We start from the raw sequence: 17385 nt of genomic DNA on the forward strand, positions 1-17385 counted from the left end.
CAGACAGGCTGTAAAGGAATCAGTTGTTTGGATCCTTGGAACTCCAACATTTTATGACCAATGCCCACAGGCATAGTTGTTTGTTGTGTTTTTCTGCAGGTGGGGTGGGGAGAAGGCAGTCATCAAGATACACCTCACAAACATACACCATGGAACAGGAGATGCCACCTTGCTCTCTTTTTTCCCATTCCACTCAATATTGGGCCCAACTACACTCATAGGGTGGATTTAGAAATGCATGGAGAGAGTCAACACACTGTAACTGAGCTTCCAGTACAAGGCTTGGCAAAATATCGTCTTGTATGTAAAATTTCCAAGACAACATGGATTTTGAGGTCTCTAAACATCAACCTCCTATCCAATGAGGGCAGGCTCAGCATAATAGAGGTAAAGATACTGCAATCATGATTGTGCTTAAATATTTTCCAACTCTAAGATATGCTTTTCTATCTTCCATATTTTAACATTTCTGAAACCAATATATCTTACACTCACAGTGAATACTTAATTTGGTCATTTTCTCTTCCTCAAAAAGTTAATGGAAAACCTTTAACAGATAGAATCTTACAACTGTGGAAATGGTAACACTTCTAGACTGAAAATCACTTTTTCACTTTCAATTAGCAAATTACATGCTTCTTTAAAGGAGGGAAACAAGGGAATAACTTTAAAAATCAGGCTGTCGTTCTCATCCCTCATCCCACCCCAATCTGTAAGGTGCCAAACAATTTTGTTCTCAGAATTTTTCTCCCAACTGGGAATCTGAACAGGTAACCATCCTGGTTGGGAAATTTCTTAACAAAATTCACTCAGTAGATTTTCAGAAGTGTGAACTTCCACCACTTACAAATTTAAATTATTTGCTCCTGTGGATCATAAGTTATCATTAACGGAAGGCTCTAATAGCATTTGTAGGGCGTGGGTTTCCTCCTTTTGTCTAGTCAGCCTTCTTTCAATTGAGTTACCAAGTGCCCTTGTTGGCACAGGCAGGCCAATATTCTTATCTGACTGTCACTCCAGTTCTTGGATTTAGTCTTACCATTAGTTTGAAAAGGCACATTTGTGAAAGCTCTGTGGAAATCCATGTTGAGTGCTCTCTTGAGTACATTCAGAGTGATATGAGAAAGGCTTGTGTACAAGTAACTGTCAAAGGCCAAGACCACCGAGTAGGAGCCAATGAGTCCACAAGTCAGTATGTTCAGCTGTGGAAGAGTGCAAGAGTTTAGGCATGGCCACTGGTAGAACAAGAAATTGTTTCTATGCCTCATTACTGGCCTCAATCACAGAGAATCACTTCTCCCTCAGGGCCCATGAAACGGGATCAAGTCTCAGAGCTGAATAAAGGCTACCTGGCAGGTTAAACTGAAAACCACCTTCGAAACCCATAGTGAGTTCTCAAAACAGAACCTGATAGAAAAGGTCTTCCCTGTGAAAGAACCTCAGCAACAAAGTCTAATTACACAAAGAATGCTTCTTTGGAGAGACCGCCGAAACTAAGCACTCACCAGGTTGTGAATTATGGTGAGCCCAACCTCTCTGCTCCCACTGTCCAAAGCATATGGACGGTGGTGACCTGCCTACTCCACTTGATGAAAAACACTCTGTGATCATTATAATCAGAACTTCTCCTACTTTCACAGTAACAAGGCTATTTAAAATTAATCATCTCATGAAGATTGTCCTACAGCTCTCCCCAGTAAATATAACATGCAAAATGATGCAACACGTGAACAAGTGAAGGCCCGGGACAATATAGTGAATGAATCTCATTGATGAAACACTCACTATTCTTAAGCAGCCCATGAAAACTACTGGAATGAGGACAGCTATGCAGGAGAAGGTCACCCAGAACACACCATCATCATGAAAAATCTTTAGGTTCCCTGAAAAAGCAAGAAGAAATCAAGAGTTAACAACAGGATTACCAAGTTCAATTTCATCTTCTCAACATCTGAACACAGACACACATGGAAAGTTTATTGTAACAACCAAGGCATAGGCTGGCATTTAGAAATGAATTCTGACTTTTTTGATTTAATGGCCAATACAATCCCCTTTGAAGGATGTGTCTTAGAAGGTCAAGGGGTGAGATCAAGCAGGTAAATGCTCTGCATTTACTCCCAGGGAAATGCAGAAGAGGCTGGACGAGTCTAAACTCTTCCATTCACTAGCTGTGATGCTGGGCCTCACATTCCTAACCCATAAGATAAGAAGATTGAACTATTTTGTAGTTCAAACCATCCTCTCTTGCTCTATGCTTCTATCATTCTGTGATTTTGTACTGCAAAGTAAAAAGTGCAAGTAAATGGCATTCAGAGATAACTGTATGACATCCCACCCAAAATGAACAGCAAAATCCTTTTACTAGATTTTTACCATCAATGCATTTCCTGTCCAGGAAAGACAGGAGCTAACCACTGACCGCACTCCTACTGAACCCTTCTCCAACATGCAGCACACCGGGGGTGACCCAGGAAGAATATATTAGAACTCCTATTTATAAATTAAGTTTAGAGGCGAGGGTATAAGCTGGACAATTATTTGATACTGATACTGACACCATCATTCAGCCCAACTGGAAGTGGCCCCGTATCTTAAGACCCATAAATCCCAGAAGAGGGGGAGTTCCATAGTAAGATCAGATCTTGGGACCACACATTCTGAGAAAGCGAACTGCAACGTGCTGCAGTGAGGTGGATTTATGGGTCATATATTGTAGTTTAACTCTATTAACCTTCACAAAATACATGCAGCTTAAAAAAAAAAAAAAAAAAAAAGTCAAGGAATCCAGGGATTGAAAACAGTAGTCGCGATGCCAGCATGTGAAGACTGACCCTTTCAGAGTATAAGCTCTTTGCTGGCTACATAATAAGGTGAAAACAGTAGCAATTTAATTAGATCTGAGAAGTTAGCCACCAACTAAAATTTTAATGCCTAAAAATTTTTTAATTTTAATGCTTAGAAATGTTTAAAATTTTAATGCTTAAAAATAGGACTTTGCATCCACCGGAGACACTGATCCTAACTGTCCTTCAGCAATGAGTCAGTTCATAAACAAACACATTAACTATTAAAAATTCTAACCAATCATCCCTCCAACCATTAACAAAACAAGGGAAGGGAGCTTATTAAGTAGTTGATTTAGTGCTTTTAGAATAGGGCCCTGAATATGCATTTTCAACAAACCTCCCTGTGAATCTGTCCTTTAGGCAAATCTAAACATTGCTACTGAGCATCAGACTATCTAGTTTTTATATATAAAGGTATCTAGTTTTTTATATATATTGCTACCTGCAAGGGGGCCTGTGGGAATGAACTCATAGGTTTGCTAAAATCAGAACAAAGGGACTTGGAATAGTCAGTAAACACACAGGTTGTCAATTCTTTCTGGTCTTGGGGGAAAAAAGTCTTCAGAGAGCCAACCACACTCTGTCATATTATGCATTCTTAAGAGGTGACAGCCTCTTATATTCTTATATCTAACATTTCCATCAACTTTAATCTGAGGTTGATATATGTAAGATATACACAAGAACTAAATTAACTTTAAGCTGAGGTTGATATATATAAGAACATTATCACAAGAAGGAAATAGCCTAAAAGAGTACCTTAAAATATAAATACTCCTTTTTTTTTTCTGCATTTTTGACAACAATCAGGAAATGTAAGTTATTATGCAACCACAAAGGGCAGTAGAATGTGCCACTCAGGCATGTGGATTATTTTGAGCTGAAGGCACTCAAGACCCAGCAGAGTCAGGAAAAACTTTTATTGCTTCCTTAACTGCCTAAAAGAATGTAAATAGGGATCCTGGCCCAGGGAGAGAACAATGAACAGAGATAACTATTTTCTCTGAAAGACTTAACTGCCTAGCAGGGCAAACATCTGATTACCAAATGTCTGCTCTTCTTATCTTCTTGTCCTCTTGCTGAATTGCACCTCCAACCCCCACCATGTGAAACCCTGCACGCTTACCCCATTTCTTAGCTCCATATGACACAGAGGTCTGAAACTGCCTGCCTTTGGGTCTCATATTTTTCTAGGTCTCCTGTATATACAAAATTAAATTTGTTTTTCTCTTATTTATCTTATGTCAATTTAATTATTTTACCAGCCAAAGAACCTTAGAAGGATAAAAAGGAAATTTTTCCTCCCCTACAAAAGAAAGTTAACTTAGAAAAGTTAACCACATTCTAAAAATTGACAGAAACTGAATTACTTAAAAAAAAAAAAATCTCCAACACCATCCCTGTGCTACTGACCTAGAGGACAAGTAGGTACATTAGAATATCTGGGGTTTGGCAGACAGTGGAAATGAAAACCAGGAACAAAGCACCAGGTTCCCAACTCAGCTCCAACAGAGCCATGCCCAGTTCATCTGTGGGATAAACGGAGCTTCTGCTTAAGATTCACCGTGTACTGGTACTCCCTAGAGTGCCACATCACAGATACAAATTTCCAGAACTCAGGGTGCCTGGGTGGCTGAGTCGCTTAAGCATCCGACTTCGGCTTAGGTCATGATCTCATGGTTCTTGAGTTCAAGCCCCACATCGGGCTCTGTGCAGACAGCTCAGAGCCTGGAGCCTGCTTCGGATTCTGTGTCTCCCTCTCTCTCTCTGCGCCTCCCCTGCTCATGCTCGGTCTCTTTCTCAAAAATAAAAACATTAAAACAAAACAAATTTCCAGAGCTCTACAGGTAAGGCCCCAAGTCCCTGAGAGGCAGTAGTTGTACCTAGAGAGCCCAAATAAAGGTCTTTCAAACAAAAAACTGAACACACAAAACATTACATATCTCCTACCCAGGAAAGCGAAGAACATCACTGAGGAGACGAGGAAGCCCAACACTAATCCAACACACAGCATGCAGAGCAGGAGGATTCCAAATCTCCACCAAGCAGCTACCAAGAAAATCCCACCAACGCTTCCAGCGACGGCTGTCAGAATCAGACGAACTGCACAGAAGAAGAAGATGAACTGTTTGACCAGAGGCGGCTTTTCCTACCACATGCTTCAAATACACAACACCATCACCAGAGCCAACCTTAGCCTTTCTGTAGGCCAGGTACTGAGGGGGTGACATGACACCAGCATGGCGGTGGGGGGTGGGGGGGGGTTGTTGTTGTCCAGGGAAGGGGCTAGTCTGAGCCATGGGAACCAGCAGGTGAACTATACCTCCCAGGACACGTGACAGGTGTGGCCTGGCACAATCTATAAACAGGGGCTAAGGAAGAACGAGGGACAAGCATTCTGTTCAATGAGACATGGCCGGGTTTTGTTTTAAGGTAAAGAAAATCTTAATATTTTTGATGGTTATAAATCTCGTATCTTCAATACACTAGAGAGCTAGAACACAGGTTTATAATCAACATGGCCCTTCATTTCCCTAAGTACCAAGGAATTCACCATGCAGATTAAAAACCCAGAGGAGAAGGTCTAAATAAGTAGTTTAGAAAAGACGTCTCCATTATGGGTGGCCCATTATTTACACACGTAATAGCACACACAATATTGGTCAAACTACACAAAGAAAGGGGGAGTGTGAACACAACACCTTTCCAATGAAACTGTATTATTTTCACTTACCATCATATTTAATAAGTGTCAGTCTTGTAATCAGTATGTAGAAGAAGAGTCCCATGAAGATAAAGCCTATGAAAAACAATTCTAGTAGCAAACCACCAGAAAAAAAAAAAAAAAACACAAGCTATGGTTACGTATTTTTTTTTACAGTGCAATTTAAATTTCTAACCTACAAATATATGCGTCAGCTCCCAGAATTTACACATATTAGGACATTTAGAGGAAAGAAATAATTACCTGAAAGACAAGAAAAATTTAGAAATCATATTAAAATGAATGCGATATTAAAGTACTAACTATTGGATACGCTCTTGCATAGAGGTCAGTTTCAGCTGGTAAGTTGTTAACTGTTAATTTCATAGCTGACTCTAACATCCTCATACTTCCCATTGAAAACAAGAAGAGTATACTTTTGTCATTGTATCTGATCTGAATCTCATCACACTCAATTTGTTACATGAGCAAAAATAAAAAGATAAAGCAAAATAACAAACTCTTCTAAAGCAAAAAGTGACCTTTATACCTTCCTTTAATTCATCCTTTTTTGTCTAGGATGAATAATTAATTACTGTCTTCACCCACTAAAATACCTAGTAATATATTTGGGACCTTCCTGGGGCTTAAAAATTAAATTCTTTGTTACAGAAGCATTCTATACTTTGAGGAATGAAACATTCTTCACAATATTTTCTTCTCAATCAAGAAAAAAATATAGTAATTGATAAGGAAATGCATATTTTAATTCGTAGTTTATTAAAGCAAGTTTAAAGAGTTTGAGATCAGGATTATTCACATTCTTCCCTTGATGCTCCAGTATACTCCTTGTTAATGAATTAAATTAGGATTTTTTTTTAGTAATTAAAAACATTGTTACATAAAAGGCAGCCCAAAAATTCAAATCAATTCAGCGAGCATAACGTATACAGTCATTCCCCCCTTATCCGTGGATACTCTTTTCACGGCTTCAGTTACCCTGTGGTCCGGAAACAGATGATCCTCCTCCTGAGGTTCATCAAAAGGTCAACAGTAGCCTAAAGCTCACTGTGTGCCAATTCCTACCTACATCATACAACTCACATCATCTCATCATACAGGCATTTTATCATCTCACATCAGCACAAGAAGGTGAGTGCAGGACAAGAAGATATTTTGAGAGAGGGGGACCACACTGACATAACTTTTATTACAGCATACTGCCATAATTATTCTATTGCATTGCTGTTGTTAATTTCTTACTGTGCCCGATTTATAAATTAACCTTTATCATAGGTATGTATTACAGGAAGAAACATAGTATATATAGGGTCCAAGTACTGTCAGTAGTTTCAGGCATCCACTAGGGGTCTTGGAAAGTATGCCCCACGGATGGGGGAAGGGGAGGAACTATGGTATTTCACTCCCTGAATGGTTTTCACCGAGAAGATTGTGGGAGTTCCTCTTTGCAGTCTCAGCCTCCTAGGACTAAGCAGACATTTCAATCTACATATAATATACCACAGACCTGCAGCATGATTTATAGGAAACATCGTCAACCACCAACACCAAAATCCACATATTCTTACACAGATGTCCTGATTTCCAACCAGTTATTTTTAGTTGGCTATCTGACCTAGCTAGCAATTGAAGAAGTTTGCTGCGCAAATCCAGTCTTGTTTCCCTCCTAAAAAGAGGAAGTTACACTCCATCATTAAGAGAAAAAATTAAAAAGCACAGCAACTAAGTAAACTCTTTACTGAAAGAACCCCAGTCACAAATCTATGAAGACAGTTGGAGATAAGCAGTTACTTAATCTACTTAGAGGTCATAAATCTCCTAGCAGAATTTAAGCAAAAAAGACCACAGCGCCTAAAAATAGCAACTATAGCAAAATACCTGTTTTCCAGAATCTGTGTCCAAAGAAACAAATGAAGAGACCAAGCAGGGCAAAAAGGGTGAAGAACACTTTGGTTGACACTCTTCCTAAAAGAAACAAAAATTTAGTGGATAATAGATCCAGTTTGATCCTGGTATTAGAACAAAGCATCACGAAAAAAGCAAAGTGAACTGACAATAATTTATTTCACAAATACATATATTATAAACTTACTTTAAAAATACCCTTGCCAGCCTTAACCAATTATTTTATGTGGGCAATGAAGACCAACGCTACTGCTATAACCAAAAGAGGAACCAGACAATACATGCTTCCTGACGAGGTATGTAGCTCTATTGTGACATATTCTTGGGCTCTTGTGTGTGAGCGCGCACACACGCACGCAACTAATAGTTCTGTTTCTTCACAAACTACAAGAAAAAAGGAGGGCAACAAGGGGGAGAACAAGGGATAAAAAGAGATTTAAAAGACACTTCAAGGGGCGCCTGGGTGGCTCAGTCAGGTAAGCGTCCGACTCAGGCTCAGGTCATGATCTCACTGTTCCTGAGTTCGAGCTCTGCGTTGGACTCTGTGCTGACAGCTGAGCCTGGAGCCTGCTTTGGATTCTGTGTCTCCCTCTCTCTCTCTCTGCCCCTCCCCGCTAGCACTCTTGCTCTCAAAAATAAACATTAAAAAAAAGGTTTTTTTAGGGGCACCTGGGTGGCTCAGTCAGTTGGGCGTCCGACTTCGGCTCAGGTCATGATCTTGCGGTTTGGGGTTCGAGCCCCACATCAGGCTCTGTGCTGACGGCTCAGAGCCTGGGGAGCCTGCTTAGGATTCTGTGTCTCCTTCTCTCTCAGCCCCTCCCCAACTTGTGCTCTGTCTCTGTCTCTCAAAAATAAATAAATGTAAAATAAAATAAAATAAAAATTTTTTAAGACACATCAACTAAATATGATATACAGGCCTCATGTGAAACCTAATTTAAATTTTAAAAAACGTGAAAAACAATTGGGATGATTGGGAAAATGCAAATACTGGCTGTTAATTTGATGCTATTAAAAAATTATCTTCAAAATTTTTCACTGAAACTTATGTTGGTGATACTGTGGCTATTACTTTTTAAAAACGGCACTTATCTTTAAGACACACACATACACACACACAGAAATTCTGTGAGGAAAAGGACAGCCAGGAATTTGCTATTAAAAGAAAATCCAATAAAAAAGGAGGGCCAGGGGTGCCTGGCTGGCTCAGTCAGTAGAGCATGTGACTCTTGATCTCAGAGCTGTGAGTTCAGGCCCCACACTGGGTGTAGAGATTACTTAAAAAAAAATCTTTGGGGTGCCTTGGTGGCTCAATAGGTTGAGCACCTGACTTCAGCTCAGGTCATGATCAAGTGGTTTGAGACTTCAAGCCCCACATCGAGCACTGTATTGTCAGCCTGTCAGCACACAGCCCACTTCGGATCCTCTGTTCCCCTCTCTCTGCCATTCCCCCACTTCCACTCTCTCAAAGCATAAAAACATTAGAAAATAATAATAGGAAATTAAACTAAAAAATAAAATCTTTAAAAAAAATAATAAAGGAGGGCTGGGAGACAGAGACCCAGATGTGCATATAGCTGAAACAAAATAATAGCCATGAATCAAAACTGTTAAGGCTGAAAAACTGGTATAGGAAGGTTCTTTGAAGCTCATCATAACAAAAAATTTTAACCAAAACTCACATTAAAATAAAAGAACAGGCATTACACTATATATCGCACATGAACAAATTACTGCCCATCTTCATTACACATACCGCTTTTGAAAAAAATTGAAGTATTCTAACAATAAAGCACAATATGCTTCATGATGCCAAAGAATCCCAAATCTCATGGTCCTTAATAGGCACCAACTTATAAATAACATGAACTGAAAGATACAGCTTACTAAACAGAAAAATGAACGCACTAAATTCACCGTCATGACTCCTTGTGAGATAAACACAAGAAAATAACCCCTGAACTAAAGATGAAAACACCTGTACAATTTCATGTGAAAAATGTTTTAACCTGCCACAGATCAAAACACATAAAACACTTAAGGGTGCTCAGATGCAAATACCATGAAGAGCTACATTTAAGTAAGAAACACAAGCTAGAATTTGCAGGGTATGATACACACCCACACAGCAGTGTTTCTGAGAACAAAGCACCCAAAAGAAAGATGGAACAAAAGATAAAATGCCCTGTTCTGCTTATTTCAGACCTGTGGTTGAATGCTGTTCTATGACTTAATCTTTATACCACAAACATGGAGATTGATGGGATAATTCTTTTTTAAATAAAATGTAGTGGCAGTTTCCAGTAAGTATAATCATCAAGGTTAGAAAGATCTGCTTCCCCAATAAAACCTGACACCCACAGTTAGATATTCCTCCATGATATTAGGCAGCAGAGAGAAACTAAACAGAACCCCCTATCACACAGTACCAGGAAAGGACAGAAAAAAACATCCAGGTAAAGCCAGACAGCAGAAGGTTTCATAACAGGTAGACCCTAGAGACAACACGAGAGGCGAAATGGGCATTTTGGGGGGCAGTGTAGACAAAGGAGTGAACAGATGGGGAGAATGGAAGAAAGTCCAAGTGTAGAGGCTCTTCAATCATCACAGTATCACTCTAGGTTATGATACACAGGCCAAGGTCTTAATTAAAAGGCACCTTTTAATTAAGGTGGGGCACCTGGGTGTCTCAGGCGGTTGAGTATCTGACTTGGGCTCAAGTCATGATCTGATGGTTTGCAAGTTTGAGTCCCACATCAGACTCTCTGCCATCAGCGCAGAGCCCACTTCAGATTCTATGTCTCACTCTCTCTGCCCCTCCACTTGCACTCTATCTCTCTCAAAAATAAATAAACATTAAAAAAAAAAAAAAAGGCAATGTGGATACTTCCTCCCTATTCAAGCTCAGGAAGGACATCCTCACATACATGGAGCTTGAAAATGAAAGCAACAACTGGACCAGTGTTACTAGGAGGGGTCAACCCTAGGTTGGAGTAATAGGATCAGAGCTCTCCTTCTTAGGCTAACACATACAGACTGAGACCCAGGAGACAGAGGCTCTGATTAGGAGGGCCTCTAGTATGGAAGGGCTCAAGGGAAGGGGAGTAGAGGAATGCAGATGAGATTAAGTCTATCAGTGAAAACACAAAATTTACATCTGCCTGGGTCTCCTACACTGTATCTCTCCAGGATCCTGAGCATGGTTGTGGAAGACTGGGTGGGATGTGATACAGCTCCAGCAGAGGAGAGGAAGCCCTGATCCCCAAACACAGTGGAGAGACTTCATTCTTTAGAGCAAAACTTTTTGATAGTGCTATTTGGACTCTTCTCCAATTTCTTTCCTCCTATTTGTTCTTGAGCATACTCTGGTAAGGCTTAGCCTAGCACTCCAATGAAACAGCTCCAACCAACAGCCTCCACATTGCTAAATCCAACGGTCATTTTTCAGTTCCTAATTTCCCGACCTCCAAACACTGGAGTGCCTAGTATCCTTACACTCTGTTCCTTTTCTACATTCTCACTCCAAAGGTAATGCCATTTAGTCCATGGCCTTAAATGCTATCTATTAAGCTAATGACTTCCAAGGTCATCTCCAGCCCAAATTCTCTCCCCTGAATTCCAGCATACATATAACCAACTGTCAATCCAACATGTCCCTGAATTCCAGCATACATATAACCAACTGTCAATCCAACATGTCCATTTGAATGCCTCCTAAGGTTCTCAAACTGAACGTGTCCAAAACTGAACTCCTGATACATCCTCCCAAACCTGCTCCTCCAACAGTCTTTCCTGCCTCCGTGAATGGCAGCCCTAGCTCTCCAGTTGCTCGGGGTTAAAACGGCAGTCATCCTTTTCACCTCTCTTCAACCGCCTCATCTAACCCACCAGCAACTACTACTAACTCACTATTTCAAACTACATGCAGCCACTCATGGGTCAACTCTGGGACAATCTGAACGTGAAAATAACGATAGTGATAGATTATAATCCAGAGAATTAAGAATCCATGGGTTCTTGTATATAAATACATAAATTAAATAGGGGAGAAAAGAAAGCTTTTCCTTACAATAGAATGCCAACTAATAACTATGAAAATTGATGAAATTAGAAAATTGCCATTTGGCAACCACCGAGTAATGAATGTTTCAGGCGAAGATCATGGGATGCTAAACCTAGCAAGGGAGAATTGAAGAAGGGGATATCTAGCTGCATTCAGAGTCCTGCCTAAAAATACTTAAAAGGAAAATAGTTACTTTACAAAGGAGAAACCTGGCAGACACCACTATCCGAATATTCAATGTTACCACCACCGGTAATGGGACAAATAGATATAAAAGTGCCTCCTGAGTGGGACACAACATCACTTCTTTGTATTCCTGCCAAAAATGCAAACTGTGAATTTAATCACGAGGAAACATGAGACAAACCCCAACAGATGATCTTCTAAAAAAAGAAAAAAATAGCACCTACTCCTCAAAAGGTCAAGGACTTTTTTTTTTTTTTTTGAGGTTACTTATTTTGAAAGAGAGAAAAAGAGAGTGCGCGCAAGCAGGGGAGGAACAGTGAGAGGGAGAGGGAGAACCCAAATAGGCTCCGTACTGTCAGTGCAGAGCCTGATGTAGGGCTTGAACTCACAAACTGCAAGATCACATAGGTCAAGGTCTTGAAAGACAAAACGAGACTAAGTAATCGTTCCAGATTACAGAAGACTAAAGAGACGTATCAGTTAAATGCAACATGTGATCACATTTTTTAAAATAAAGGCAATTAGTGGAATGACTAGTGAAATTTGGTAGCGTCTGTAATATTAAATAACAGTGATGTGAATTACTGTAAATTTTGTGAATTTGATCTTTTTACTACGCTTACATAAGAAAATAAAATTTAAGGGAAAAAGGTCTTCATGTCTGCAACTTCCTCTCAAACAGCTCACAGGGACAGGTAATGTATGTGCACATGAGCGCACTACAGAGAGTTACAAAGCAAACAGCATGATAACGTTAACATTCTGAGGAATCTGGGTGAAGATTATGCAGTAATTCTTAGTATTTATTCATCTTTTCTGTGAAACTATTTCAGAATAAAATGTTAAATACACACACGCACGATCTTGCAACCCCTCAATGCCACCATTCTATCTAAACCACCGTCCTCTCTCATCTGTATTACCATGGCCTGCTAATCAATCTCCATTTCTGATCTTGCCCTGACTTTTCTCAAAAAAGCAGCCGAGTGATACCGTCAAAATAGGAGTTGGATCATGGCATTCCCTGCTCAAAACCTCCAAAGCCTTTCCATTTCACTCTGAACAGAAGCTGACTCCCGCACTGTGACCTACGTGGCTGCACCTTTCACCCTCCCCAGTCTCCTCCAGCCACTTCTCACAGAAGTTCTTCAAACACACCGAGAAGGCTCCTATCTGAGGACCTTTGTTCCCTATGCCTGGCAGTATTGCTCAGACACGTGTGGTTCCCTGCCTCGCCTCGGGTCTCTACTCAATGGTTAGCTCCCCACCATGGGCTTCCCTGGCCATCTCTCTCAAAACTCCCCCCTCACTGCCACTTGTTATCTACCTTCCCTACGTAATTTTCACTTCTTAGTGCTCATCAGTTTCTCACATGATGTGTATTTTACAAATTTGTCTTGTCTGGCTCATCTCCCCTGCTGGAACATAAGCTCCGAAAGAGCAGGTGTCTTGTCTGTTTTGTTCACTGCTGTATATATACCTGTGCCTAGAAACAGATGGAATAATGTAGGGGCTCAAAAGGCATCTACTGAATGAAGACTAGACAAAAGCACTTTTTAATATTCTTATGTTCTGTATTGGTTGACATAAACCTGCAAAGTCGAAGAAGAAATTTCAAAGTTTAAATCCATATACTCACCAAGGGAAGAACAATTACCCTCCACAGCCGCAAAGCTGCAAGCATATGTATGAGCAGGAACATAAGCAGCAGATGTATTTAGAAATGGATCCCGAACAACAACGTTATAAATGACACCTTGTCCTCGGAGGGAGGAGAAGGAAACAGTTGTCTTATCATTAGCTGTGAGGGTAACCACCTGAAGCCAAAAATAATCTGTGATTAGTGTTCAGATTTTTTTAAAAAGCTGTGCTATTATAATCCCACCTACGTGATATTGAATTGTAATATTAAGTTATAATTCTTGTTTAAAATACATACCGACCCATTTAGCTCTGTCAAAAGATTGTCCTACACAGTTTATATACATGCTACTATAAGGAAGTTCTTACACAAAATGCTTCTAAAGTTTTTGTATAGCATCAAATGTCAACGATGTAAGTAAAAGTGTAAACACTAGGACAAAATTGAAAATTTTTTTCTCATATGCTAGATTATAAACACAAGGGCAAGAGCCAGATTTATTATGCTCACTAGTCCTTCTTCTCTTCATACTCAGCACAATGCTTGACACAGAGTTAGTGTTCAACAAATGTTAGCTATTGCTACTAGCTATAGAACTGTCATAGACAAGTGTTTACTAACATCTCACAGGACCCATTTATTTTTGTCTAACAGACTCTGCAGTAAGAAAACATTCCACATAGTTGTATTATGCAGTAGTCTTTCACTTCAAAAACTCCCTTTTAAAGCTTGTTAATTTTTAGATAGGTAACAGAAGATATGTGTTTTTAGATATATGTAACAGAAGAAACAAAGGCCCTACATGGCCAGAATACACAAATATGTTCCTGCTAATAAAAGTTAAAACATTTAATATTAGAGTTTCAGGAATAATTACAAGCCTCTTAGAAAACTTCTGTTTAAAAATATTGCTTAGCCTTCAAAAATATGTTTCTGGCAAAGGACTGGTCAAGTTCAACAAAATGTTAACATTACCTCCTACCCCCAAATTTTTTATTATGAATAATTCAACCTTATAGAAATGTTGAAAGAATAAAATGAATGAACTATATATACCACCACTTATATTTAACAATTGTTAATGTTTTGTATTTCTTTTTTTATTCCTCTCTCCTTCTTCCTCTCTTTCCTGCTGAATCATTTTACAGTAAGTTACAGATACAACACTTCACTCCTAAATGCTTCAATGTGCACACTCTAAAACAGTGTTTCTCAAACCTAATGTGCCTATAAATCACTGGTAGAACTTGTTATAATTCAGATTCTGATTCTGTTGGTCAGAGGAGGCACCCGAGAGAGGGTCCACTTTTCTAGCACTATTCAGGTGATGTCAATGCTACCCATTCATCTACACTCTGAGTAGCAAGGCACTAAGTGCGAGGGTATTCTATAAATCCCTAATGCCTTTGCTCACCTAAGAAAATCAATAATCTCTTATAATCTAATACACAGTCCATATTCAGATTTTCCCGTATGTCTTTTAAAGCTGTTCCCCACCGCTTAACCAAAATCCAACCATTTTATGCATGGTGTTTATCTCCAATCTAGGATCATCCTTCCCATCACTCCCTCCTACCCATCCAATGACCTTTAAGGAGATCCAAGAACAGTTGTCTTATAGGGGCATCTGACTGGCTCAGTTGGTAAAGCATGAGACTCCTTTTTTTGTTTTTTTTTTAAGTTTATTTATCCATTTTGAAACAGAGAGAGTGAGTCAGAGAGAGAAGGAGAGAGAGAATCCCAAGCAGGCTCTATGTTGTCAGCGCAGAGCCCAATACAGAGCTCGAACTCACGAACTGTGAGATCATGACCTAAGCAGAAACCAAGAGTTGGATGCTCAATGGACTGAGCTGCCCAGGTGCCCCAGCATGCGACTCTTGACCTCAGTATTGTAAATTCAAGTCCTACATTGGGTGTAGAGATTACTTAAAAATAAAATCAAAAAAAAAACAAAAAACAAAAAACAAAACAAAACGAAACAAGAGCAGTTGTCTTACTGAACATTCCACAATCTGGATTTGTCAGATTGTGCTCAAGGTATCCCACTTATTCTTTTATCCCATGTATTTTCTGCAAACAGGAATTACAATGGACTGAATTCAGTTAAACATATTTTGCTAGAACACTTTATAGATGATGGTGATGATGTCAGATTGTGCCGTATGAGCATATAACGCAAGCCAACCTGCCATCAGTGAATCTAACTGACCACATGGATAAGATGGAGACCCTCAGATCATTCCATTTCAAAAGTACTTTTCCCTTTGGCAATTAGAATTAATCTCAGCATGCTATTTAGGCATCCTGAGAATATCCTGTTCCCCAACAATCTTTCATCTGATGATCCTTGCCTGAATTATTTCACTAGGGTTCAAAGAAAGGTGATTTTCTAATCCTAATACTCCTTCTACATATATTGGCCAGTATTATTCAGTAAAGAGCTTTCTCTCATCAACTAGGATGAATTTCAGTTCCTCTTTTACAAAAGGCAGTGTAAATTCCTTCCCTGTATCAATTTCCAGAGTAATTTAGTAGAAGAATCTTCTCCAATGATAGCAACTGACGAGTTTTCTTTTTCTTTTTTAAAAAAAAAAATTTTTTTTTTGATGTTTATTTATTTTTGAAGGAGAGACAGAGCATGAGGAGGGAGGGGCAGAGAGAGAGGGAGACACAGAATCCGAAGCAGGCTCCAGGCTCTGAACTGTCAGCACAGAGCCCGAAGCAAGGCTCGAACCCATAAACCACAAGATCATGACCTGAGCCAAAGTCAGAGGCTTAACCGACTGAGCCACCCAGGTGCCCCTCTTTTTTTTTTCTTTCTTAATATCAGTGTGGTCTTGTTTTTATTCAAAACTTATAAGCAATCATTATTCTTTTTGATGACTGAATTGTCCCAAAGTTGGCCAGTATAAACCTCTTCAAAGTCTCCAGTTTTTCACACATGTCCTCATTAGTCACGGAGGGTTTCCTTCAACTCTGGCATACAATATTCTAACTCTTAACTTAAAGTTAAAAAGTAACCTAAAAAGCTCCTCTTATATGAATTCTTGTATTCTTCATGAGAATACAATCAATCTTCAAAATTTTCTATGTAAAAAGGCAACTGGTAAACTTATCCAAAAGACCTTCCAAATTTGTGAATAAGCACAGTGAGTTTTCTTGTATAAGGCTCCTTCTTAGCATGCGACCATGACATCCTAGGTGACATGGCAACAAAATGAGATCTTGCTCTTCAACAGACTGAGGCCCCTGGGCTAATCACGTATGCTCTGTTTCAGTCACTTCTTTCTACCTAATCTGTAACCTATCAGCCCTCTGGGAAGAATCAGAGCAGTCTATAAAAACTCTACCCATTAACCATTAGACTGAAGGATGAACCTGTAGGTTACACTGCTTTCAGGTACCTTTTAAGACATAAATCCTGCCCTCCACAAAAACGATCTATAGCATGAATCTCAAATTTTAATATGCATAGGAATCACTTTGGGACCTCAAAACTCAAATTTTGATTCAGTCGGTCCTGGGTGGAGCTGAGGAGTCTGTAATTCTAACAAACTCCCAGGTGATGCCAATGTTGCTGGGGGTCGGTACCCTACACTTGGTATACCAAGAGTTTACAGGGGTTCAAAAGGTCAGAGAAAACTTTTGCTCCAAGTTAGAGGCTTTGAGTTTGGGTTTAAATATTAATGACAACGTGTGGGCACCTAGGTGGCTCAGTCAGTTAAGGGTCCAACTCATTGGTTTCAGCTCATGTCATGATCTCAGTCTGCGAGGGTTTGAGCCCTGAGTCAGGCTCTGTGCTGACAGCGTGGAGCCTGCTTGGAATTCTCTCTGCCCCTCCTCTACTCATGCTTTCACACTCTCTCAAAATAAATAAATCTTAAAAATATATATATATTAATGACAATATGTACATCCTTAAACAGTTTCTCATTGTCTTTTGTCAAAACACTGTAACTTTTACACTTGCCAGAAGTTTTTTTTTTTAACATTTATTCATTTTTGAGAGACAGAA

At 39.5% G+C, this 17385-nt stretch overlaps 1 protein-coding gene across 2 annotated transcripts in view; it reads right to left on the reverse strand.

The window, feature by feature from the left end:
• TM7SF3 (transmembrane 7 superfamily member 3) overlaps positions 1-17385 on the reverse strand; it is a 44070-nt gene that overhangs the window by 9931 nt on the left and 16754 nt on the right. For both annotated transcript variants that reach the window (XR_008300183.1, XM_015065205.3), the window contains exons 6-11: positions 13368-13545; positions 7453-7539; positions 5584-5664; positions 4800-4952; positions 1786-1883; positions 1040-1202 (exon numbers count right to left, since the gene is read on the reverse strand). Coding sequence is in view for 1 of the 2 variants with exons in the window: in XM_015065205.3 (XP_014920691.2) it covers positions 1040-1202; positions 1786-1883; positions 4800-4952; positions 5584-5664; positions 7453-7539; positions 13368-13545 (760 nt within the window). In the remaining variant the exon portion in view is untranslated. The remainder of the gene's footprint in view (positions 1-1039; positions 1203-1785; positions 1884-4799; positions 4953-5583; positions 5665-7452; positions 7540-13367; positions 13546-17385) is intronic.

Source organism: Acinonyx jubatus, chromosome B4 (genome assembly GCF_027475565.1).
Source record: "Acinonyx jubatus isolate Ajub_Pintada_27869175 chromosome B4, VMU_Ajub_asm_v1.0, whole genome shotgun sequence".
Taxonomy (NCBI): domain Eukaryota; kingdom Metazoa; phylum Chordata; class Mammalia; order Carnivora; family Felidae; genus Acinonyx; species Acinonyx jubatus.